A 27,720-nucleotide genomic window follows, 5' to 3' on the forward strand; every position below is an offset into this window, starting at 1 on the left:
CTACAGGGATAGAGAAATCATGGGAAGGCTTTTCCATTTTCTTGCTTTCATCTGAGGTTGTAAATGTGGAGTCCCTGGTTTCTACAGACTCCTTTGTAATGTGCAGAGCAGGGCTTATGTTGGATTAAAACTGACTCCATCATTTGGAAAACGATCATTAACAGTGAATGCCATGTAAATATTGTTTCTCAGCTTACTAAGTTACTCTTCTTTTAGGTATCTTCATTGCAATTTCTGTAATATCATTTATTTCTTGTCCTATTTCAAACTCTCAGCCAAATAGAAGACAGAAATGTGTCAAAATATGTTATTCATCATGTGGCAATTTTTAGATTCTGCTATCCCAATAACTAACTTTCAGAAAAGTAGGGTGGTTCGGAAAAGAATAGGCATTGTCTCTGTCACTTGTTTTATTGGAACCACAGTGAGGGTAGACCTTTCCTATGTCGCCAAAACCCTAAACAATCCGAGTAGCAATCATACCTCTCCTACAGCCACTGCCACCAACTAAAAGTCACATCCTTGCTTAGGGAGGGGGGTGGGGGAGGGGGGTGGGGGAGGGGGGTGGGGTCATTGGAGGGAAGGAGGGGGCATTTTAATACTCTCAACAATAAAGATAAATTTTAAAAAAGTCACATCCTTGCCCTGATGGTAAGTGTGACATTGCATCAACCCCCACAAAGCCACTTCCTTTCCAGCAAGTAGAAAACATCTAGGAACATGAATTTTGCTCTTATTTTTTTCAGCTCTGTAGAAGAGGATTTTATCTGTTCTTGGCAAAGATGAAGTCGGACCTTTGGTATTTCTTTCTCTTCTGCTTCCAAGTTGAAGTTCTAACAGGTAAGTGGTCTATTGAATATTTCTTATTATGTTATAACTTAGTAAGTGACAGTAGGAAAAATCAAAGGTAGAAAATTTACGCATCAAATAGGAAAAAATTTTTTTTTGAAAGTAAGAACAATTGCAGAAGGGCCCAAGTACATGGATGGCTAAGGGCATTTGTCACTCATGTCACTGTTGATGACATTGAGTTTGTACTGCTTCCTTTGATATTATGTTTTAAGATAAAGAAAAAGGTTTCATCAGTCCATTAAAATTTTAAATTACCTGCTTGGAGTTACCTTTTAGTAGATAAAGTAGAAGAGTGACCTACTATTCTCAGAGAAAGATGAAAGGCAGAATGACTTGTGTCAACGGAATGAAAATGAAAAGTCCTGACATTGGCTGGGAATTATTTCTGAAGGAGAAAATGAAATGGAAGGACTTTGAGAATAGAATTTTGATTTTAATCTTATCTGGGTGGTCTATTGTTAGAAATGCCCAGGCCTCCTCAGAGTTTTCTCAACACAAAGTGTCAGAATCCCTCTAAAAGGCCAAGGAGTAGTGGATGATGTAAAAACACACCACAGCCCTTGTAGACATTAAAAAAATAATAGTTCTGAAGTCCTCAATTCTTTCTATCAGGTGGCACATGTCAGACTCTATTTAAACAATTTAAATAATACTATCTACTAAATTGAACTAATATATGTGTTTCTACTGCTTCTTACCCTGTAGATTTTATTTAGTATTACATTTATTTTATCCTTAACTCTGAGCCATGTTTTTGAGGCTGGGAAAAGAAAAGTGAAATTATATTAAGTTGGGGAGTTCCATTAACACTAAAAGTGAAATCACCACTTTTAGTAGGTATAATCTTATCTAGAAATAATAAATTTTTTTAGTGGTACAAAAAATACACTAATTTTTTTCCAAAAAAAAAAAAAAACCCACCCAAAAGTAGATTGGTCATATGTTTGATCTTGCAGTGGCTCAAGATGGCTCAAATGCTCTTGTAAAGAAGAATGAGGAAATAGGGTCTACTTATAAGTCCCAAGGGCAGTTTGGGACAACTTGCTTGTCTAACTGTGGCTTTTCTACAACCCAATGGAACCCTTTAGTGACATAAACAACAAACAAATAGCTTCAGAATTAATATTCATTCACTTACTCATTAATTTATTCATACTGCACCAAACACTTACTTTAAGTGTTTGGGACAATTATATACCCAATATATCCTGAAGGAAAATACATATCTGAAAATACCTTCCGAATCTAGCCTAATGCATTAAGTGGCTCTTTAAGAGTGTGGACTGTGGTTTCAGATTATTTAGGTCCAAATTATGGTTTTACCATATATTGACTCTATAACCGTGGGCCAGTAATTTAAAACCACAGTTTCTTCATCTGTTAAACAAGGATAAAAATAGACAATCTGACTGAAAAGGCTGCTATGAACAACAAATGACATAGTGCGTGCAATGCATTTAACACAGTACTCAATACATAAGAAGCACTCCATGCTAATGTTATTGCTATTATTTTTGGAAGCTTTTGAAAGCTTAGATATTTATATAACTTCTAGACCTATTGGGCTTCAGAGAATTGGCTGGGAATCACTCAGTACTGAAACCAGGAAAGTCGGTGTTCGTGCTACCTGTCACTAGCAGAACCAGTAAGTAGAGACAAGGCTGAATCCTTATGGCGCTTAATTCAGATGGCCCACGATCTGAGAAGATGGTGTGCTATACACCCTAAACCCTGTCTCCTAGCTCATCTCAAGCTGACCCTTTCTATGAGAAGAAAAAAGTAGGTAAAGGATTTGGAATTCAGGAAAACAATTGATAAGGGGTTTGGAATTCAGGGAAAATGACTAATCAGATAAAAGCTGCAATCTGGTGGTTTTCCGAGCATCCCTTCATCTGACGACTGGTGATTATCTGTGTCTGGGGAGCTGATGTTCTCTCCCTGGAGCACAATGACTCAGATACCTTCTAGGTCCCTCACAGTCCTCCTGGGGCACAGAGGTGGAATTGCTTGTGGGCCTCCTGAAGTCAGGGCAAGTCCAGCCATCCATTCCAGTCCCTGGAACAATAGCTTTCTACATGCATTAATTACCAGGCCCATTAACTATATAACTAAAGCTAAGATTTTTAAATTCTTGAGTTCCTCATCATTATGAGTCTTTGTCTTTGGACTGGGAAACAAGCATCCTCCGATATCCAGTAAATAGGATCTCTTGCCCTGCTTTTCTTGCTCTTCTCAGCCTGTTGCAGGACAGTTACCAACCATGCTTACCCTCTGTACTTTTCTATGTACAGTAGGTCTTCGGGTTACGTCGGAGATCCATTCCTACGGCGCGACGTAACGCGATTTTTGCCATAAGTTGGAACCCACCTACTTAAGCACCTATGTCACTCATGTGGAGCACATACACAGCAGTAATGAAGTGAAACAGTAAACAAATTTAAAAGAAAGATAACAATTCCTGACCTTTACTTGTGGTAAATAAATAATAAAAAAACATAAAGCACATATGTAACAGACGTCGAAATGACGGAACTTTTTTTTTTTTTTTTAATAAATAAATGGGAGATAGCGACGTAATCATGAAACGATGTACGTCGAGCCCGACATAACCCAAGGACTGTCTGTACTTATTCATTTAACATTATTGAGTGTCTAATATGTTCCAGGTCCTGGGGTTATTTGGGGGACCATGATGCAGTCCTTATTCTTTCATTAAAAATATATTTTCATTGATTTCAGAGAAGAAGGGAGAGGGAGAGAGAGATAGAAGCATCACGATCAGAGAGAATCATTGATCAGGTGCCTCCTGCACGCCCCCTATTGGGGATCAAGCAAGCCTGAATCCATGGCATGTGTCTTGATGGGGAATCAAACAATGACCTCCTGGTTCATAGGTTGACCCTCAACCACTGAGAAACACTGGCAGGGCAGCAGTCCTTATTCTTGTGAAGCTCATATTAAATGAGAAAGATGGGCAAAATAATTATGTTCTAAACATATATGAATTATAAGTATATTGGTTTAAGCAAAATATTATTGAGAGAATAGAAATAGGAGTTGTTATTTTTAGGGGTGTGTGTGTCTCAGGTACCAATTCAAAATAGTTCTTAAAGAATGAATAAGGGTTTCTAGGCAGATAAAGGGGTAATAGGATATTCTAGTCTACGGAAATGGAAGTAACAATGTAAAAAGAATGGCCAAAAATTTTGGTATGGCTTGAATATACTGTCTGAGATTGTCAAAGGATTTTGTGTCATGGCAAAAATTTTTGACTATTTTTACCTCATAAGGAACAATGTAATAGAACCTTTTAAGCTGGGGAGTGAAATGCTTTTTGGAAATACAATTTTGGGAGCAACCTGGAGGAGGGACTTAGAGGGGAGAGACTGCTATTGATAAAGACAGTCAAGAAAATGCTTTCACAGATGAGGAAAGACACTGAAAGATCTGAATTCGCTATGGGAGGGGAGGTAAACAATGGAATTCATAGGCATCCTTGAGCTGTGGTGACCAATTAGATCAGGAGAGTCAGAGGGGGAGAAATAGGATGACTCTGAGATTCTGAGAGTTGGACAAGTGACTCCTTCAAAGAATGAGGTTTTGGTTTGTGAGTGGATATTGAATTCAGTTTGGAAATGCTAATTTTGGTGTGTCAGGGGATTTCCAGGTGGAGATGTTGAAAGGAAATTGGAAATATTCCCTGAAGCCAAGGGGAGGGGTGGACTTGAGAGAAAGGTGTGAGTCACTGGAGCCTTAAATGCAAACAAGTTCACCCAGTGACCACCTTGTCTGTGTGCCCTAAGGGCTTTGCACAACAGTTGAAGGATGGGAAGTATGTGGATATTCATGAGTACTGATAAAATCCTCTCTCCCTCTCCCTGGAAGAGAGTTGGGTCTATTTTAATCTCATGTAATTTTCCTAGGAGGACAATTTCAAATCAATGGCAATGAAATAACTAAAGAAGTAACTTGTTTGCAAATTAATTACTTAGTGAGTATTTGCTGCAGAGTTTTATATCACCTCTGGGATTTTTCAATTTTCTTGAAGAAAATCGGTTTTTACTAGAAGAAAATTAATCTTTCATTTAACTTAGAGGACAAAGCTTCTTTTATTACACAGTACAAAGTTCCTTGGAGAGTATGGAGCATATAAACAATTCACATGTTCCGTGTGTGTGTGTGTGTGTGTGTGTGTGTGTGTGTATGCTTTTTTATTTTTTATTTTTTATTTTACATTTTCTCCTTTTCCACATTTTTGGCCTTTTCCCTTGTTAATGTTAAGTGTTTGGAGTGGGCTTATTTTGCCTCCTCTTCCTATTGATTTCAATCACGTATGGGTGCCTTTGAACAATAATACAAATATAGAAATGATGTATGTATTACATTTTTAGCTAGTAGACTCATAAGAAATGACAATGCTTTTATGAAAGGTGAAAAAAGTGGTAGAAAGCACATTTTTAGAATTTCTTAGTAAAAGATCAAATGTTACAGAAACCTAAAATAATCATTGCAATTTGTAGAACTTGCCTCTATGTCACATTCCTGTGCTGTGCTCAGCTAAAGCTTATCATGGTTTGATTACAGAAAATGTGTTTAATAAGCACTATCAATAATGTGAACTCAGGAGATCTTATCTTTCAATCACCCTGACACCTCTGGGAGGTTTGTGGTTAGAAGTCTGAGTTTAGGAGACCAAAGGCAAATTGCTGATTTGTCTCACATCACTGTATTGTGTGAATTTTCTGAATGTTTTTGTTAAAAGATTTTCAACCAGGGATAATACAACTGCGTACAAAGAGTCGTGGCAGGATGGGTTCAAACAAGACTGTCTTATATTGAAGAAATGAAATAGTTTAGATATTAAATGAATTAACTTGAAAATAAACTTTTGGACCATAGGGCAATTCTCAGGGGAATACATTTTTCATCAGAGAATTTTCTTAACAGGTCCCCAAAAAACAAAGATGCAAATGCTTTTATACTCTGAAAAAAATTGAAAACCTAAAGAAGTCACCTAATATAAAGATTCTGTTTTTTCTCTTGAAAACATTAGTCTATGGATATCAATAGTAATATTATAAAAATCATAGTTAGCAGCAGTTAACAGGGTTGAACCTCTTTTGGGAAGATTGTACCCTACAGACATGTAGTCAACGTGATCAAGCAGATATAGTACCTGTTCTCTAGAGCAGCGATTTTCAGCTGGTGTGCCGCAAGAATTTTTAAAACTTGCAATGCCTGACTATTTAGTCAGGGACATTAAACTCTTCCCCTTAGATTTTAAAATAAAAATAAATGACAACAGCCAACACAACAATAGCCATCTGGTGTGAATGAGTCAAAATTAAACTTTTTTTGTCAGATTGGCAAAAAAATATATCTTTTGGGGTGCCACAGAATTTTAGTAATTAGTTTATGTGTGCCATGAAATGAAAAAGGTTGAGAATCGCTGCTCTGCGGTATTTATAATCTGAGAATACCAACAAGAAGTAAACAGATATAATATCAACACAAAAACTAAGACTTAATAACCAGATTTTAAGACTCATTACCAGGATTCAAGAGAACATATTCCTATTTGTATATAATGTATTAAATGCTAAAAGACATAGCATGGTCTTTATCAAAGATAAAGATATATCACAAATCACTCACGTGCTGTGGTTAGGAAACTTCTAGGTGTGTTAGAATACTCATTGGTCCCAGAACCCCTGTACATTGGACAAATATAATGACTGTGCACTCTGGCGGTCCTGATAACCAACCAGATTTAAACCTGACCTTCCCTCACATAAAAGAGTCAAGAAAATCATTAATCATCTAAACATGTCTTTATGAACTTGGGAGATACAGGTAAAGAACCTGTTTCTTTGAAGCTCAAACAGATAATTTACATTAGAATGTGATATCCTTGTTGAAGAGGTGTCTTTTATGCTTGATTGTATATTTGCATGTCCTTGTTTCCAGAAGAAAGGCAACATGGTATAGCTAACCTTGGGATCATATCCCACCAATGAGCTATAATCCTGGGCAAGATGATCCCTTTTTTGGTTCCAGTTTAGCTTGATAAATGTAAATGTAAAATGAAAGGCTTAACTGGATCATTTCTAAGAGCCCATTGGTTCTTATATTCTATAGTCAATGCTTCATCTCCCAGATTTATAAATATCTACATATTTATCCATCCATCCATCCATCCATCCATCCATCCATCCATCCATCCATCCATCCAAGAGGTATTTCCTGTGATCTACTACATACCAGGCACTATTACAGAAACTTGGGATGTATCTCTATAATAAGATGAACAAGACCCCTGATTTTAAAGATTACATTATGGTGGGGTAACTAGACAATAAACAAGTGCACAAATAAACCAGATAATTTCAGATAATGATAAATACTTCATCTCTGGTAATATGCTATAAAATGACTTGGGGTGTGTTTTGGATTGAGTGGTCAATGGTTGCTGGAGAAGTAAGAAGCATATGAAGATCAGAGAGAACATTCCAGGCAAAGAAACAATAATTTCAAAGCCCTAGGGACCAGCTTCTTGTGTTTGAGGACTAGGAAAAAGAGCACCGTGACTATAATTCAGAGAAATAGAGTGGGTCATGCGTGTCATTGAAACCAAGGTAAGGAGTTAGATTTTATTCTAAGTGAAATGGGAAGTCCCTACATGTGTTACAGGCATGGCAATGGCACTATCCAGTTGTGTGTGTTAGAAAATAATACTGGTTTCCTTGAGGAAAATGAATGGTACATGGGAAAGAATGACAGCAGAGAGTTAGGAAGCTCTTGTAGTCCCAGAGAGAGAGATGATGCTGGTTTGGACAGTTGTAGTTTAGATGGAGAAGTGAATACATTCTACTGGGCGTAAAACAGGAAATTAAACTTTCTTCCTGTAGACAGATTTTTAACAGTGGTGAACACTCAGTCTGTGGTGAACACTCTTTATCTTCATGTGGTTGCCTGCTTCCATAAACCTTTCCTTGGTTGTTGCTAGTGACACTCCCACCTTAAATTAAACCCCAAATATTTCATGTACCCAAGAAGTTATGTGACCTTATAGACAAATAATTTAAACTGCCCAAGCCATCAGTTATCTTTACATGGAAGAATCAGACTTGATATATGATTTCTAAGTTTACTAGGTCTGACTGCATATGATGCTGGGTAGAAGTTGATGTTACAGGAAATGTGTATAAGAATGTGGGGGTGTTTACTGGTATAAGGGTGTCTGAAACATGGACAAGCAATGTATGTAAGAATGTATGGGTATCTGAGATGGAGATGGTATGTTAGGGAGAATGAGGGGAGTGTGGGAGAGGACATTTTGAAGGATGGTTTTATACTAAGAGTTGGTATCTGGAGAAAATTTAAGCATGGGAGAAAGGAACAAAGGGCAAGGTGAAAGAGATTGGGGAAGGGGACACTTGCAATTTTTAATTATTGATGTAGAAGAGGAACTGATCAAGCAGATTTAACACCCAAGCACTGGCTATCAAAATGGTGGTTGAATATTAGCCTTGGAGATAAAAACATTCAGGATGAAGAAAAGATTCTAGCTGCTTCTCTTGTTGTATAAAGTAATATACAGATTTTCCTTAAAGTGTCTGTCTATCCATTAAATGCTTCAGTCATGGTTACAGGTATAACCTCCTTTTGATACTGTTTTTCAAATGTCACCAAAGACTAAGGAGAATTTGTGATTAGGTATTTGAGCCTATCTGTTCTATAGATGCCAGAATAATTATGAAGCAATCCATTAAATGCCATACCTAGTTTCTTTAGTTGAAATCATTCAAATTACAAACAGATTTGCCAAGTGGTTTTCCAGATGGAGAACTTAAGCATTGAGTATGTAGAAACTTAAGTCAGGCTTTTTATCACTACATCTATATCTATAAAAGCTTAAGTGACTGTCTGACCATTTGACCGTCTGACCGGTAGCTATGATGTATACTGACCACCAAGGGGCAGATGCTCAATGCAGGAGCTGCCGAGATGTGGTGACCTGGCAGCTGCAGTTCTTGGGTGACGTACCTGGAACCAGAGAGAAGGAAGCCCGATTCCAAGGTGTATCACCCTCTTGCAATCTGGGACCCCACGGGAGATGTTGGGGAGCTGGTTTCGGCCTCATCCCCACAGGCCAGGCTGAGGGACCCCACCAGTGCACGAATTCATGCACTGGGCCTCTAGTTTGATGATAAAAAGGTGAGTAGGTAATTTTTACATGAATTATGATAAAATAAAAAATTAAGAATGTCCAGTAGAAATGACACTTAGGAGGGAATCTCCAGTTACTCCTCTGATGTCAATGGCACACACCATTGGCCGTGTCACTCAAGAAAACTTGAGGTAGTCTTCCTAGCCCTACCAAAATACTTCTCATTTTTCCTAACTCCATGAAATAGCCCACTAAGATGCTGGGACAGAGAGGGGATTATAGGAACATGGTTTCTTCTCTGGAAGACCCAACAGCAAAGAAATAGCTTTCTTGCAGTCTCAGATGGTATGTTCTGATCCTGGATCCATGGTGACTAAGGGTTAGAAAGAACTTTAAGATGTTTCGGTCTCACTGCCTAACCCTAACTGTAACCATGAACCTAACCCTTTCACAGATGAAGAGACTGAAGTCAAGAGGGGTACTCTAGTCAGAGTCTTGCTAATGCCAGGGCCTGAATTTGCCTCCGGTTTCCTTGGAAATCACTGAATTGAACTTCTTCCTTCTTGTACCGCCAACCATTTTGTGTGTACACAAAAGGGGAAAAAATTGATGACAAAATCATCTTCAGAAATAGAGAGCAATGCATTTATGTCTGTTTATACACACAGTAGCAGCAGAAACTTTTAGTCCAAGATGTCTTTGTGGTTTACTTACTGCTGTTATAAAGTCCTTGGGAAATTTACTTTGATTATTTCTAAAGGAACTGAGAACCAGCCCACTGATTTTATCTTCTACAGCAGACAGTAGAGACATAAGCATCAAAACAATAGCAGCAACATAATTTACTCAGACAAATAAGTCCCCAAGCAAAACAACTTTCATTTTTATATAATACAGACTTCTTCTCTACTCATGCTATTGGTTTTTTCCCATTTGCTTATATTATCCCCTCTATTTTTAAAATGAAATAAGCATTGTTTTTATATACTTTAAAAAATTTAATTCTAGAACAAAACATCTATAAAGAAAAGTGAGCAAACATAAATGTCTTGTTGATGAGTAAGTTATAAAGCACACTACCTCATTCCTACAATCACTACAGGTCAAGAAATACAACATTGTCAGCACATAGAAGTCTTCCATGCCTGTATTTTCCTTCCTGGTTTCAACTATTCCAACTCTTCTCCCCTTTTAGACTGAACTTTGTGATATTCACTGAGGTTATATATTCTGTTTCTATCTATTCTTTTAGTCATTATCACAACATGCATACTTCACTTATCAAAGTTTCAAGTTACACACACCTTTTATTGTCTTTCTAGACAGTATGTTCTAGGTCAGTGGTCAGCAAACTCATTAGTCAACAGAGCCAAATATCAACAGTACAACGATTGAAATTTCTTTTGAGAGCCAAATTTTTTAAACTTAAACTATATAGGTAGGTACATTGTTATTAACTTATTAGGGTACTCCTAAGCTGGCCTTTGCTAGATACATCCTCAATCTGATTGAGGTACATTTGCTGAGGTCAACCCCTTCCAACTCTCCCATCCACACTTGTCATCTGAAACAAGTATACAAGACGAGTGTGGAGGGGAGAGTTGGAAGGGGTCGACCTCAGCGAATGTACCTCCCCTGCGCTGAGTATCCCGCGGCCTGCCTGTGCCGTGTCTCCTGTCGCCCGACTGACCGACACCCCCCACTTCTTCTAATGCCACTTCTTCAAAAGAGACTCGCCCAGGCTGAAAACCGACTTCTGCGCATGGGCCATGAAGTTTCAATTGCACTGTATGTGCACGCCTGCACGTGGTATTTTGTGGAAGAGCCACACTCAAGGAGCCAAAGAGTCGCATGTGGCTCGTGAGCTGCGGTTTGCCGACCACTGTTCTAGGCGGATGGGTAGTTTCACCACGTTGAAGATATAAGACATAATTTCACTGCTTTTATGGTTGTTGAAACATCACCTGTCAATCTAATAGATGCTTCTTTGAAGACAATCAATCTTTTTTTTTTCTTTCCCTCTTGCTGTTTTTAGGATTTTCATTATGCTATGTGTAGATGTAAGTATTTTGAAAAACACCTGCTAGTGATTTGTTGGGATTCTTGAATCTGTGGATTATGACTGCACTGTGAATAAATTTTCTAATCTATTTTTTCAGTTTATCAGCTCTCTCATTAGCTTTAATACTCTTAACCTTTCCATTGAGTTTTTAATCTGTGTGGTTTTTGCCAGTGTTAGTTGTTGATTTTTGTTTTATTCAAATTAGTTGATCTTTTCTTGAGTTTTCTGTGCTCTGCAGGTATTATTATAAGTTTGTCTTTTGTTTCCTTAAACATAGTAAGCTCAGTTGTTTTATTTTGTGGGTCTGATAATTCAAATATATAATTGTTTGTGGATTTGTTTTTGTAGTCTGTTGTTTCTGTTATCTTGTTTCCCTTTGTATCTGATTATTTTTTATGGTGTGTTTGTCATTGTATTTAAATATTATTTGTAGATATGATTTGACGCCTATAAATTTTTTCTTCCTGGAATAGTTTGCGTTTTTATTTTCAAAAGCCTCTGGGTAATAATAATAATCTAAAATCACCTTAAACAAAATGTAAGAATTGAGATAGACCATTGAAGATATTCAAAGGTGGGTTATAATCTGCATGAGGGCTGGTTTACTTGTACTCCAAGGATGTAACCTTTTGGGATCCCAGCTTATAGAGGAAAGGGTTTTCTACTAGATTCCTCACTTTTCACACTCTGGGAGTTGAAACATGAAAACAAAAGTTTGAATCTGGGAAAACAGCAAATGCTTTCAGAGTAAAGTAGCTCCTAAGCTCTGCTTATCTCTCTGAGTTCTAGTTCTTCAAATTTAACTAGTATCTTCTTCTCTTTTAATAATATTTCAGGACATTTTGTTCAGAATTTTAGTTGTTGGGGTGTGGGGTGAGTTTGAATAAACTGGACTGCCATAACTGAAAGCTAGAATACCTGTGTGTATATTCACAAGCAAACCCCAAGTTGAAAATCTATTCCCAAGTAATATGAGAGATATACATTGAAGTCTACAGATATTAAGAAAAATAAGTAACTGTGGCAAATCTTAAATAAAATTAAGGCAACTGTGATAAATCTTAAATAAAATTAATAAAAAATCTTACGTAAAATTTTGAATAAAATTTGTGCAAGTAGAGTTGTAGTAAATGAATCCTCCTGCATAATGCTAGTCATATTATAAATTGGAGCAGTTCTTTCAGCATTAGTAGATGCTTTAACAAATTATGATAGATTAACACTATGGCCTTTTATACCATCATTACAAAGGATAATTATGATGACTATGTCAAAATGGAATGTTTATAACATTAAATGACAATGGAGGAAAACAAAATAATATGCTTGCTATATAAAACAAATATGTATCTGGATGAAAAAAAAGAAAACATATTTCAGAATAAAGATAGAGATTTTAAAACAAGTAGAAAACTCATGATAATATTTTCCCCAAAAAATTTCAGCATAAAAATTTCTCACATTAAAAGAAAAGAAGAAAAAAAGAAAGGCAATGAGCAGTTTGAACTTACCCTATATAATAAAAGGATAATATGCAAATTGACTGAACGAGAGAATGACAGGTCACTATGATGCACACTGACAACCAGGGGGCAGATGCTCAATACAGAAGCTGCCACCTGGTGGTCAGTGCACTCCCACAGGGGGAGCGCTGCTCAGCCACAAACTGGGCCTAAGCTGTCAGTTGGACATCCCCCGAGGGCTCCCAGACTGTGAAAGAGTGCAGGTCAGGTTGAGTAATCTAATAACTGAGAATCTGTAGTCAGGCCAAAACCATTTCAGTCTCCTCCTTCTGTGATCCCTATGTAGCTCACAAAAACAACCTTGGCTTCCTAGAAGATTAAAATTACTTTTAAAAAATGAAACAGCAAGCAAAAATCTGGGGCCTTACTTTTTTTTTTTTTATCAGACTTTAATTTAGTTTTCAATGGATGAGGTTCCGAAAAGACACACGTTTCTGTCATTTGAAAATGATGCATCTGTTCTTTTACACTCTAGCAAGAGAGTATAATATCAATGTATGTTTAAATATAATCACTTATTTTTAGTTTAAGCTATTTGTACTTTTAAGAATTTTTTCTTAACTGCATCATTCCCAAAATCTCTTCCCCAAACTTTCGTTGTTTGACTAAGTGCAAATCCTCCCTCATTTTCAATATTAAAAATCATTTCCTCAAAGTGGCATTTTCTTATTTAAAAAAATATTTGTATTGCTTTCAGAGAAGAAGGGAGAGGGAGAGAGAGATAGAAACATCACTGATGAGAGAGTATCATTGATTGGCTGCCTCCTGCATGCTCCCTACTGGGGATCAAGCCCACTATCTGGGCATGTGCCCTGACTGGGAATCGAACAGTGACCTCCTGGTTTATTGGTCGATGCTCAATCACTGAACCATGCTAGCCAGGAAAAGTGGCATTTTCTGATTCGACAATAGAAATTAGAACCAATGTCACCACCTTTATTCAATTAGTACTCCATTCCTTACACAAATTATGGTGCATTATTACATATTTATTTATTTACCATCTTTTTCCAAAATGGAAACTGCCAAAGGGCAGGAACCATATCTGTTTCATTCATACTCTGTACATATATTATCTGATACACTGCATATTATATATTCATATATGACAAGCTTCCAGTTAGGCTTCTTCTAGGGCACAGTTTTAACTATTAAGTTCTTTTTTTGTTGTGAAGTTTTTTCATTTTTATGCAATAGATGTGACTTTATGAAGAGATTACTCTTGTATTCAAATATAATTATTAGGGCAACCTATTCCTAAAATGTTGCTTTTGCTTTTTTTCTTCTTTTTATCCAGAAGAAATCGATGATTTTGCCAAGTCTAAAATATTCACATTTCACAATGGAGGTGTACAAATGTTATGCAAATGCTCTGAGAACGTCCAGCAATTTAGAATGGAGTTGCTGAAAGGGAAGCAAATAATCTGTGATTTCAGAAAGACAAAGGGAAACGGAAACACTGTATTCAATCAGAGTCTGAAATTCTGTCAATTATCCAATAACAGTGTCTCTTATTTTCTGAATAACTTGGACAGTTCTCATGACAGCTATTACTCCTGCAGACTATCAATTTTTGATCCTCCTCCTTTTCAAGTGAAGGTGAAGAGCGAATATTTGCATATTTACGGTAAGACATTGTTTTCATCTTCTGGATGTAACTGTACATATGCATTTTGACTTTTCTTGCTAATGAAAACAAACAAATAAGTATATTTTGTGTTGGAGTTCATTTATGTGCAATTGATGACAATTACTTATGATGAAAATATGTAAGAGATGATTTATTAATAATAACAGATATTAATCAATAATATGCAATTTGATAATGTAGATTGCTGAATTAGAAATAGATCATGTTGTCTCTAAAACAAATATGCCATTGCCCGGCAGGCATGGCTCAGTGGTTTGACCTATGAACAAGGAAGTCGCAGTTCGATTCCCGGTCAGGGCAAATGCCTGGGTTGCAGACTCAATCCCCAGTGTGGGGCATGCAAGAGGCAGCCAATCAATGACTCTTTCTCATCATTGTTGTTTCTACCTCTCCCGCTTCCTTCCTCTCTGAAATCAATAAAAATATAAAAAACAATTAAGACACATACGCCATCAAAAATCATGAAAAATGAAGACAAATATCCAAACCCATCGCTTAATGACTATTCTATTCACATAAGGCTTAAGGTTGTGGTTTTTGCTGAATTTGCAGAACGCAGTGAAATGACTGAAAAGAACAGTTTTATGTCATTACTTTTTCTACTTATTTTTTTGCAAAAATATAGACAGAAAAGTCCTTTTTATTAGTCACATTTGTAAACATATTTGTGTGTACAGTCTTTTACGTTTTAGTTTTTGGATCCTTGCTATAATACTAAAATGATGTTGTTTACTATTTACTGGGTTTCATGGTTGCAATGAAGACAAGCTCATTTGATTAAATCATTCTTTTACATTTGTTAAAAAAACCACAAAACACCACCTTGGGATTCAGCAGTGAAAGAGGGGATTTGATTTTTAGAATTTGTTCTTAACATTTCTTTTTTCTAACCCAGAATCGCAGCTTTGTTGCCAGCTGAAGTTCTGGTTACCCATAGGATGTGCAGCTTTTGTTGTCGTCTACATTTTTGGATGCACATTTTTATGTTGGTTTAAAAATAAGGTGAGCAATGTCTATCTTTTCTTGCATCAATTTTACTGAGGAATATCAGTGGTCATTTACTCATCGAAGTACATATTACTCTTACAAGAGTAAATGGATCAACAGGTAGACTACTTTTCTCTCTCAAGATATACCTACTAACTAAACTACTAACTTGGAACAGAAGCTTATTTTATAACTGCTTCAGTTCAAAACTTATTCAATGGCTTACAAAGAGATATGTTGTTATTTATTCAACAAGGATGAGACAATTGAGGCCCATAAAAGACAAAAAGTCAGGAGGAAGGTAAAAAGATAAAAATAGATGCTTCTTGCTTTTAAAAATTATTTAACGTGGGCTGCACATTTTATTCTAAGCTACCTAAGAGTCGGGACAAAGGTGAAACTGTTCTGTTTCACTCCATTGGTTAATTAAGAAATAATCAAAAAAGGAGACATATGTAATACTCTTTGTAATACTTTAAGCGATAAAACAAAATTAAAGAAAAAGAAATAATCAGTGAGAAAATCTTATAAGGTACCAGTAGTAGCTGAGAAATAAATGGCCAGCTTGTTTCCATGGTAAATAGGCTCCTTATTTTAAAAGAAAAACCACTGCAAAGCCATGAAGAATGATAAAACAACAACAATAATGACAACAACAAGAATCTGTGCTGAAAATATCCTTTGTAGCCTTTTGCAATACACGTTCTCAAAGAACTTATACCTCCCTGCATGATGCAAGTCTGCTAATACCCAAGTGTATCCACAGTGTGATCATTGACCAGATGCTGAGTATATTTGTGCCAAATGGAATATGAAAAAAGAGATAAAGAAGGAAGAGAATGAGATAGAGCCCATGATCTAATTCTACGGAGGAAAGAACAATAAAGGCCAAAATGAGGAAGTCAGCTTTTCTTATTTAAAGCCCTTTTCATGTTGTTCTCCTACTTAGCCAAAAGCCAGGACCCTAAGTCCCATTATAACATTTCTCACATACCTCTCTGACAAAGAATAGAAAACAGTAAACAAATAAACCAAAACAAACAAACTAACAAATAACAGGGATGGAGATGGGGGAGAGCACATGACCAACCTGTTTTCTGACTTTCTCTTTCAGAAGCACCGATCCAGTGTGCATGATGCGAACAGTGAGTACATGTTCATGGCAGCGGTGAACACGGCTAAGAAGCCAGGGCGCACAGGTACAGCAACATTCAGGGCTTAGGGCAGGGAAGAGCTGCCTTCATAGTAAGCCTGGAATTTTCATTTATGATTTTTAAAAAATATATTTTTATTGATTTCAGAGAGGAAGCGAGAGGGAGGAGGAGACAGAAACATCAATGATGAGAGAGAATCATTGATCCACTGCCTCCTGCACACCCCCTGTTGGGCTTGTGCCCTGACTGGGAATTGACCCCTGACCTCCTGGTTCATAGGTCGATGCACAGCCACTGAGCCACACCGGGCTTAATTTATGATTTTAGAGGCAGGAATAATGCCTCTAAGCCTGACTTTTCGTATTTCCTGTGAAAAACTGAATTTTTATTTTACCTGATTTTATGTTTTTCTCCAGTGAATTGAAAACAAACAAGGTTATAAACTACTATTAAAATTAAACAAGTTCATAAATCACTATTGTACCAAAGAAATTTTCCAATTGATATTTTAAAAATTGAGATGATTCAAAGTCTCCCTTGTTAAAAAAAAGTTCATTATGTCATACAATGAGATTTACTGAATATCAATTAAGTGCAAAAATCACTGTGGGAGATATATAGATACATGGAGATTTTAGACTGAGATTTGGAAGCCAGATCTGGGTTGGTGTTAGCATGGGGAGGAAGGAGGAATTGGTGAAGATATTGTTAAAATGTGCAAGTTTAAAGAACTTGTGTATACCACAGAAGGCCAGTTAGGTGGGAATTTGACCTTTTCCATTCAGATTAAGCATTGTTAACTTGAGTGTCATTAAGTTGAGGAGCATTCAGAAAAGTTGAAGCATCTATTGTAGAAAAGGTGTAAATTTTATGCTTTAGAGGTTGCAATGATATGAGGTATATGATGAGATGGAAGCCATTGCATTTTTGCCACAACTCAGTGGTGCAGAACTTATATTAAAGAAACACACAAAACATCTGCCATAGAATTAAAGTATAGGGAGGGGAGCTAAATGCTCTTTTAGTCCGTCTCACTTTTCAGATGCAAGAAATTATTGATGCTCAGGGTGTTCAGTGACATCTTTGTTCCCCAGAGATTGATACCATAGCTTTGACACTAGCAAAGAGCTTGTGTTTCATATAACTTTGCTATTTTAAAAAAAATCATTTCTCTTAATCTCTGTGCTCTTAATAATGTGTCTGCTTTAGTATGGAATCCTTAAAACAGACCCTGAGACAGAGACTTGTGGCAAGTAATTTAGGTGGAAAGTGACTCCAAGAAGAAGGGGTGAGGGAACAGGGAGAGTGAGACAGGTAAGGAGGAAACGCAAATGGAGGTTGCATTACTGAGATCTCAGCTAGAGGCCACAGGATCTCTGAGGAGTGTACAGATGTCTTCCATAAGTGGGGCTTTATCCACTGGCTCCCACCCCTACTGCTTTCGGGTTGCTTACAGAGCACCTTAATCTCCCACGTCCCTAAACTTGCCCTGTGTTTGGGATGAGGGGCTCAGAAGTCTTCAGAGAAAGCCCTGAGGCAGAAAAGCAGAGAAATGCACCATGGACTATTGTGCTAGAACCATCAGTATGCACAAAGGTGTCCACCCCTTGAGGCTGAAATCAGAGGTGGGTGGTTTCATTTTCCACCTACCAAGCCTAGTATATCTCTTCTAATTGGGTTTAAAGAAATAACTATGCAAATGGCCAGAGAGTAAGTTTCTTGAGGGGAAGCAGGACCTTCCTTCTCTATATCCCGAAAGGATTACACATATCCAATTCCAAGCAGAGCCTGACACAGCACCTCTGGCAAATATTTATTGAAAGATTATTATGTGATGATCTCACTCATTTATGGATAATTAAGACCATTATAAACTGATGAACAAAAATAGATACAGAGGCAGAGCAACATCGAACAGACTGTCAAACTACAGCGGGAAGTCCGGGGAGGGTTCAGGGGGTGGGTAAGAGATCAACCGAAGGACTTGTATGCATGCATATAAGCATAACCAATGGACACAAGACACTGGGGGGTAGGGGAGGCCAGGGGAAGGTCAAGGGGAGAAAAAAAAAAGGAGACATATGTAATACTCTTTGTAATACTTTAAGCAATAAAAAAAAATAGAAAAAGAAAGATTATTATGTGAATAGCACTGTGCTGAGTAGTGTGCTGGGCAGAGGGCAGGAAGACCCCAGTCCTTGTGTTCAGTTTGTAATGTCATTGGGAGAGGTGATATGTTTACATGGATGGTGGAGTTACGTGTTAATGTCAAAAGTACGTAATTGCGAAGTGTACATTTCAGATAATATCTGTTATATAGGAGTTGAGAGTGGGCTGAGCAAAACTGTATGGAAAATGTGGACCTGGTGCTGGGTCTTGACTGATAAAGAAAAGTTTGGATGAGGTGTGTCTGTGTGCGTGTGCACGTGTTTATAAGAGGCAGAAAAAGGGGGGAAACTTGAGGAAGGAAATGGGCGCATGGAGAGCTTTAAAAGAATTTATGCTGCATTGTTGTTACAGATGTTGCTCATAACTTGGGACTCTCTAGCACCCAGGCATGAACCACATTGGCCATCTCCCCACTACTTGAAGTGCAAGATTTCCTCATTTCCTGAACCCTGGAGAGTCTGGCTTGATTTGACTACATACATCTTCTACTGATGTTTTGTTCAACCTGGACCAGTAACTATATCAGTCAACAGGAATATTAACAGACTGCCTCAGAGCTGCTGAGTTCTATGGGAACAAACACCCTCTTGCAACTTTATGGAAAGCCGGGGTCACGTGTACCAACGAACAGACCTGGCAGGGATGGAATCACTTTCACATCTGCTGCTAGCCAGTAAAACAAACACATCTACAAACATTGTTAAAATATGGCAAGGGCACTGAATCCACAAAGCAAACGGGCCTCTGAGGGCCAGCATCAGTCCGCAGTTCACTAACAGACTACCTCTTCTTCTTGTAGGATGAGCTTCCCGTTTTAAATCAGACAGTAGAGGAGTTGCTTCAAAACTGTAGCTATTTTATTTCTGAGGTGTCAACCTGTGACTATAATGTACTGATGCATTAGTGCACAGTACTCTTCTCCAACTTCTGAACTCCCGTCCGCCACTCCACCAAGAGTTTAGATACCTTCTGCTCTCAATTTTTCTTTTAAAAATATTTCTACATGACTATTTGATAGATGCTCTGAGGAGGGAGCTATGTCTATATGTTTTCCTCTACTGCTACATAAAATACATACCATATAAAAAATTATATAATATATATAAATATATGAGTATAATATACACACACACACTCTGATGAATATGGTTTACTTATATTCTTCCTACAAGAATAGACATCTTTTTTCCCCTAGATTCAGTTAACATGGTGTATTTTCTTGACTTGGTATTAGTGGTAGGAAACATTGGCCAGAATGGAAAGTGACTTCATTTTATGATCCTGTTTTCTACCATTACCTATGTTTTCAAGGTGCTATTAAATTACAAGCTGGGCTATTTTTGTAATCAAGGTCCTGGGGTAGAGACAATGATCTACTCAGTATCAAAGCTGCGGTCTCCGGAGGTCACTGCCAAACTCCGGCCCTGCTGCCTCTGCTCTCCACTGGCTGAAATGAGCCCCATCAGCCTGGAGCAGCCATCAGACCTGGATGGAATTCCACGGGTTGAGAGACTCCCCTGAGCGAGGGCCAACCAGGCGCTGTTGGCCTCAGAGGCTGACGTCATCCTGGGACCACCGTGGGCGAGCCTGCATTTGTCCCTCCAGGATTTGTGAAGAAGCATCAGCATGATGGCCTCGCCTAGAAACCATGCCACTTGGAAGCTGGCCTGGCCCTTCAAGACAGATTTGGTTGGAAGATGCTTAGATATGTGTAACCTGGTTATTCTTAGCCTGGATATCTTCTCTTCTTCCTGTGTGCATGCCAAAGATTTCTGAACCAGCCAATGTGTATTCAACGATAGTTTTAACTGTAGGTGAAAATGGGGTTATGGTCGTTTTAAAATGTGTAGTTGCCTGCTTATAGTTTATTTTTTTTTAAAAAAAGTGATATCTGATATGTCATTAAGCATGCTTATATTATTTTAAGCATGTGTAATGCTGGATGTGTACAGTACAATACTGAATTTGTAATTTGAATGAAGTAAGATGTTCTTTGTTTTCAGCGGACTTGAACAACCTGGCTGGCTTTGCAGAGGTGTTTCCTAAGGCAGCTTTCTGTGTGGGGGATCAGGGTGGGGAGGCCCTTCATGTGGCGTGGTTGCCCAAGCAGTGCCCTGAAGCATCCGCATCCTCAGCATGGCACATTTCAAAGTGAATTGCTGAAGGATACAATTTCTGTGAAATAAAAACTGGTTTGAAGAGGAGCTGCTTATGAAATGAATTTTAGCAGTAGTAGGAAACTAAATAATAAACATTTGATATTCAGCAACTGACCTCTCAGTGTTTTCTTGGGGGAGGGAAATGATTTATCTTAGCACATTTCCCCTTAGTCTTCCTTTTCTGGTGTGATTTACATATTTATTTATTTTTTGATTCTTTATTGTTTAAAGTATTACATATGTCTCCTTTTTCCCCAATTGGCCTCTCCCCGGCCATCCCCATCCCCCTAGTGTCTGTGTCCATTGGTTGTGCTTATATGCATACAAGTCCTTTGGTTGATCTCTTTACCTGCCCCCCCCCCCCACACACACACACATTCACACACCCTCCCCCACCATCCCTCTGAAGTTTGATGGTCTGTTCAATGATTTTTTGTCTCTGGATCTATTTTTGATTATCAATTTATGTTGTTCATTATATTCCACAAATAAGTGAGATCATGTGATATTTATCTTTCTCCAACTGGCTTATTTAACGCTTAGCATAATGCTCTCCATGTCCATCCATGCTGTTGTGAATGGTAAGAGTTCCTTCCTTTTTACAGCAGCGGAGTATCCCATAGTGTAGATGTCTTTTAATCCACTCATCTGCTGATGGACACTTAGGCTGTTTCCAAATCTTAGCTATGGTAAATTGTGCTGCTATGAACATAGGGGTACATATATCCTTTTTGATTGGTGTTTCTGATTTCTTGGGATATATTCCTACAAGTGGGATTATTGGGTCAAGTGGAAGTTACATTTTTAAATTTTTGAGGAAACTTCATACTGTTCTCCACAGTGGTTGCACCAGTCTGCATTCCCACCAGCAGTGCATGAGGGTTTCTTTTTCTCCACATCCTCACCAGCACTTGTTGTTTGTTGATTTGTTGATGATAGCCATTCTGACAGGTGTGAGATAACACCTCATTGTCGTTTTGATTTGTATCTCTCAGGTGATTAGTGACTTTGAGCATGTTTTCATATCTCTCTTGGCCTTCTGTATGTCCCCTTTTGAAAAGTGTCTATTTAAGTCCTTTCCCCTTCTTCTTGAAGATAGTTCTATTGTTTAGAATAGCCACTCTTTTCATTTTCTTTCTTTTTCTTCCTTCTTTCCTTTCTCTTTCTTTCTTTTTTTAATTTAAATTCTTTATTATTGAACGTATTACATAGGTCTCCTTTTTTACCCCATTGTCCTCTCCCTGGCCGCTCCCTCACCCCCGCCCCCGCCCAGCACATGCCCTCACCCCCCTACTGTCTGTGTCTATTGGTTATGCTTATATGCATGCATACAGTCCTTTGGTTGATCTCTTATCCTCCCCCCTCCTCTGAGGTTTGATGGTATGTTATATGTTTCTATGTCTCTGGATTTATTTTTGTTCATCAGCTTTTGTTGTTCATTATATTCCACAAATGAGTGAGATCATGTGACACTTATTCTTCTCTGACTGGCTTATTAAATCTTTTTGAAACAACCACAGGCTTATAAAAATGTTGGGCCGAAACCGGTTTGGCTCAGTGGATACAGCGTCGGCCTGCGGACTAAGAGGTCCCAGGTTCGATTCCGGTCAAGGGCATGTACCAGGGTTGCGGGCACATCCCCAGTAGGAGATGTGCAGGAGGCAGCTGATTGATGTTTCTCTCTCATCGATGTTTCTAACTCTCTATTTCTCTCCCTTCCTCTCTGTAAAAAATCAATAAAATGTATTAAAAAAAAAAGTTGGAAGTACAGCCAAACACTGTTCTTTTTATGAGGAAGTTTCTGACCTAATGCCCTATCATCTGTGAATAATAGTATCTATTTCCTATAAGCAAGCATACTTCCCTCCATAATCATAATCCATTAACACTGGAAAGTTCACATTGATACATTGTTACCAACTGATCCTCAAGCTGCATTCAAGTTTTTCCAGATGCTCCTATAATATATTTTATAGAAAAATATTCCATTTATAGCAGAATCTCCCCCTGCATTTAGTTTTCACATCTCTATCGTGTCCTTCACTGTGGACAATTCCTCTGTCTATACTTTCATGGCCTTGGCTCTTTTGAAGATTACAAACCATTCTTTTGTAGAATGTTCCTTGATTTGAGTCAGTTTGATGTTTCTTCATAATTAAAAAAACAACAACAGGTGATTGATTTTTGGCAAAAATAACAAATAAGAGATGCTACATTCTTTTAATGTTGATTTTGGTAACTTAGCTGAGGTGTTGTTTGTCGAGTTCTCCACTGTAAAGTACTCTTTCCTCTTTATGCAGCGGTACTTTGAAATTTTGTAACTCTTCTGTTTTTTTCATCAAAATTTCAATTTATTCATTTATACTTATATGGTTTCCTGATTTGGCCAATGGGTAGACATGTGTTACTATCATTATTTTACTTTTATGCATAAATTGTCCCATCTGTGGGAGACTGTTCAAACTAGTTCTTGAGTCCTTCTAACAAGTCCCCATCATTCTTTCAGCACTTCCTTGCTTTCTGGCAGAACTAGGCATTCCAGACGCAGCTCATGTTTTCGCTGTCCCAGAGCTGGAACCCACAGTTTCTCCAAGGAGGCCTGGTATCTTTGGAGTAAGCAATGATTTTAGCAGCCAAGATCTAGGCATTAGTTATGCTTATTACTATTGGGATTTCTGTGCTCTTAGGCTCCGCAGTGAATAGAACAGGGATCCACATACACACACACACACACACACACACACACACACACACACACATATAGATGTAAATGTGTGTGCATATATATCTTTATGGATATGTATACATATATATAATATGCATATTTACATATAGATGTATGCATATGTACACACATATACAAATATATGTATAAACACAATATATGTAAATATAGAGGCAAATATGTGTATATGTGCATATGTATGTGTATGTGTACATACACATTTACATCTATATTTATATCTGTAACTATCAATATATGTTGAAATCCATAGGTTCATACTCATGCCTTTAACTCCAATACAACCCTATAGGGCTCACCTTACATTTATTCCTTTCTATTATTTGTCCCTCTTATGACAGTGAGAAACCTGACTCTCATCATTTTTTTCCCCAAACCTCATTCGAGGACATGTTTTCATTGACTTTAGAAAGAGAGGAAGGGAGAGAGAAAGAGAGAGAAACATCAATGTGAGAGAGAGACATTGATTGATTGCCTCTTGTAGGCACCCTGATCGGAGATCAAACCTGCACCTTTTTTGGTTTGTGGTATGATGCTCCAACCAACTGAGCCACTCGGCCAGGGCTCATTATCCTTAAAATGTTTACTTATTTGCTCAATCCGCCAGTATGAAATCAATCTCCCATTTTGGTAGTACCCCCATCCCTATGTGGTAGCTTCCTGTCTCAGCATTGGCTCTGACTCCTCCATCCAGTGCACACACTCCAGGAAGTGGCTTGGCCTCTGCCTCTCCAGGCTTGGCTCTCCCACCCCATAGATGCCCTTCTCACCCTTTTTGGGCTCTAACACCTTAGGCTGGGTGGTCTTTCCATCCCTAGCTCAGGGCCACAGTGGCTCCTTTGGCCGGGGGTGGCTAACCTTATGGCCTGTGTTAAGTTCCAATTGTCTGTAGTGATTATTGATTTGATACTCTTTATTGGCAGCCATTCATTCCACGTGTCTCTTTCTTACTTCCCTATTGATGTTTCTTTCACTTCCCACATAAACTTCTTACTTCCCTCTTGGTGTTTCTTTAATTTCCCACATAACCCGCTAGTCTCAGCCTCTGTTCTGGGGAAACTCCAACTCAGACACCCTTTGTCCCTCCAGACCTAGAGGAAACAGTGGTTTTCTGCCCGTGCTTCATCTTCTCTTGTTTGTTCCTTGATTTCATCTGTATCTTTGGAAACCTTCCCTTCATTACCCTCTTAACCTTTAGGCTATTACTTATTTCTGTAGAGGCTCTGACTGAATCACACCCAGACACGGCCTGTTCCTCTGCTCCATTCCCCTTCTGAGACCCAGAGTCCTCCTAGGATCTGACCTCCTTCTTTAGGGGCATCAGCTTGAATTCAAAATGAGTGGAAATCCCCACCTTCTTATAGCTTTTTCTTTGTTAAATTTACATTCTTCATATTAGTTACATGGAAAGAAATGACTTTCAAACAGAAATAAGTTTTAACAGAAAACATATCTTTTCCCAGTCTTTTGAGAACATGCTAAAATGGGGATAGGTTTAATTTGTAAAGCACAGCAAAAGTTCATTAAAACACACACACACACACACACACACACACACACACACACACACACACACACACACCCTTTCCTCATTATCATTGCCTCCTACATGCCTGGAGACAGCTCTTTAACATTTCCTTCCTCCTTTCCTTCTCCTAAAGCAGCATGTCAAACTCAAAGGCTAACACAGGCCAAATAAACAAAGTTTAAGTTTATGTGGGCCGCAAAAAAACAAAAGCTTCAATGTTCATAGAAAGGTAGGTTTATTTTGACGGAGACATGCTGAATACAAAGGGCTGAAATAAATGAGTCATCGTTAACATAAAATAATAGAACATTTTAATAAAAATTAATATATTTTCTTGAACATTAACTTACCTGACACTGAATAACTGCACAAATTAATAAGCATAATGCGAATAAACCCATTTTTCTTGTTCTCTGAAAGCAAAATATTTCCTGTTGCACACACCAAACAAGTCAGTATAAGACTAATGACAAGTGGCAATTGGCTGCTAAAATATTCGCTGCTGGTATTAGTGGAGAGAAATGATGTGCCTGCGTGTAATGTGCATAAGGGAAATGAGTGCAACACGGTTATAGTAACCAGTCATCAGCGAATGTTGTAGTTCGTTATTAATAATTATGTATAACAGGATATGGTAAAAATGGAGTTATGAATTCTTTCTTGGCTGGGTACAGTGAACTTTATTGATGGTGCATGACAAAGTAGGGCTCCCTACACCCCTCCCCTTCTTCAGGGGGTCTGGGATGGGAACAGTGGTCAGGAGATTCTCAGTGTGGGGAAGAGGGGGTCGATCTGGGGCAAGGACTCCCCACAGCTGAGAGCCTCTCTTCCTCTCGCTGGGACTGGTGGTCCAGGGGACTCTTACTCCTAGGAGGCCTTGTGGACCATAAGGTTCACCACCCTGTTGCTGTAGCCAAATTTATTGTCAGACCAGGAAATGAGCTTGACAAAGTGGTCGTTGAGAGCAACACCAGCCCCAGAATCAAAGGTGGAGGAGTGGTGTCACTGTTAAAGTCACAGGAGACAACCTGGTCCTCAGTATAGCCCAGGATGTCCTTGAGGGGGCTCTCTGATGCCTGCTTCACTACCTTCTTGATATCATCGTATTTGGCAGCTTTCTCCAGGCAGCAGGTCGGATCCACAACCGACACATTGGGGGTGGGGACATGGAAGGCCATGCCAGTGAGCTTCCCATTCAGCTCAGGGATGACCTTGCCCACAGCCTTGGCCAGTAGAAGCAGGGATGATGTTCTGGGTAGTTCTTCAGCCATCACACCACAGCTTCCCAGAAGGGCCATCCATGGTCCTCTGGGTGGTGGTGATGGCATGGACTGTGGTCATGAGTCCCTCTTCGATACCAAAGTTGTCATGGATGACCCTGACCACCGGGGCCAAGCAGGAGGAATTGCTAACAATCTTGAGGGAGTTGTCATCCTTCATGGTTCACGCCCATCACAAACATGGGGGCATTCACAGAAGGGGCAGAGATGATGACCCTCTTGGCTCCGCCCTTCAAGTGAGCCCCAGCCTTCTCCATGGTAGTGAAGACACCAGAGGACCCCACAACATACTAAGCACCAGCATCACCCAATTTGATGTTGGCGGGATCTCACTCCTGGAAGATGGAGATGGACTTTCCATTGATGATAAGCTTCCCGTTCTCAGCCTTGACAGTGCCTTTGAACTTGCCATGAGTAGAATCTTACTGGAACATGTAGACCATGTAGTTGAGGTCAATGAAGGGGTCATTGATTGCGACACTATCCACTTTGCCAGTTAAAAGCAGCCCTGGTGACTAGGCACCCAATGCGGCCAAATCCGTTCACTCCGACCTTCACCATCGTGTCTCAGGTTGTGGCACCACTCAGGAAGAGAGGCTGTCTGACGAGCAGGAGGAGCAGAGAGCTAAGTTAAGAAATTTATTAAAATGTTCTTTACATACTGTTATATTGGCTGGGCTGCAAAAATATTCTTGTGAGCTGCATGTAGCCTGTGGGCTGCGAGTTTGACATGCGTGTCCTAAAGCCTAGTCTAAGCAGCCTGCACATCTCTTCTATCTCCTCCCTATATTTTCCCATTCCAAGAATCTGATGAAATAGCTTTTTCTTTTTCCTAATTCATATTGCCCCTGTATTCATTTTCTATAGCTGCGTAATGAATGAGCAGGAACTTGGTGGTTTAAAACAACATAACTTGAGTCTTACAGTCCTGGAGGTCACCAGTCTGAAATCAGTTTCTTTGGGATAATCCCAAAGTGTTGGTGGGTCTGGTCCTTCTGGAGGCTCCAGAGGAGAATCCATTTTCTTGTTTTTCAAAGCTTCTGGTGACTGGCATCATTCTTTGTCTTGTCATCACTCCAACCTCTGTAGTCGCACTGCTCTCTCCACTTCTGTCACTGAATCTGCCTCTGCTTTGTCTTATAAGGGCACTTATAAGGGCATTTAGGGCTCATATTGATAATCCAGGATGATCCTCCATAACTTAATATCCTTAATCATACCTGCAAGCATCTGTAGAGTCCTTTTGGCATATGAGGTAATTCACAGGTTCCAGGTTTAGGACTTGGATGAACCCTTTCATGGACCATTATTTAGCCTATTACAGTCCCCTAACCACCATGGTTTGGGGTTGGGGCATTCCCTATGAATCTTTCCTTCCACTCCCAACCTAGGTTCTTATACTTAGGATTCCCCAACCTCTGCTCTAATTTTTTCTTTCTGAA

At 38.8% G+C, this 27,720-nt stretch overlaps 1 protein-coding gene and 1 pseudogene across 1 annotated transcript; one reads left to right on the forward strand and one right to left on the reverse strand.

Moving 5' to 3' along the window:
- The first annotated feature begins 668 nt into the window (after window positions 1–668).
- Window positions 669–20,912, forward strand: ICOS (inducible T cell costimulator). Its single transcript, XM_036320462.1, has 5 exons — window positions 669–840; window positions 13,905–14,234; window positions 15,154–15,260; window positions 16,360–16,444; window positions 18,920–20,912. The coding sequence occupies exons 1-5, from the start codon at window positions 783–785 to the stop codon at window positions 18,958–18,960; spliced, it is 621 nt and encodes a 206-aa protein (XP_036176355.1). The 5' UTR covers window positions 669–782; the 3' UTR covers window positions 18,961–20,912.
- Window positions 20,913–25,865: 4,953 nt separating this feature from the next.
- Window positions 25,866–26,839, reverse strand: LOC118661928 (annotated as a pseudogene).
- Between the last annotated feature and the right edge of the window lie 881 nt (window positions 26,840–27,720).

The sequence above is a fragment of the Myotis myotis genome, unplaced genomic scaffold (assembly GCF_014108235.1).
Source record: "Myotis myotis isolate mMyoMyo1 unplaced genomic scaffold, mMyoMyo1.p scaffold_m19_p_8, whole genome shotgun sequence".
Classification (NCBI taxonomy): domain Eukaryota; kingdom Metazoa; phylum Chordata; class Mammalia; order Chiroptera; family Vespertilionidae; genus Myotis; species Myotis myotis.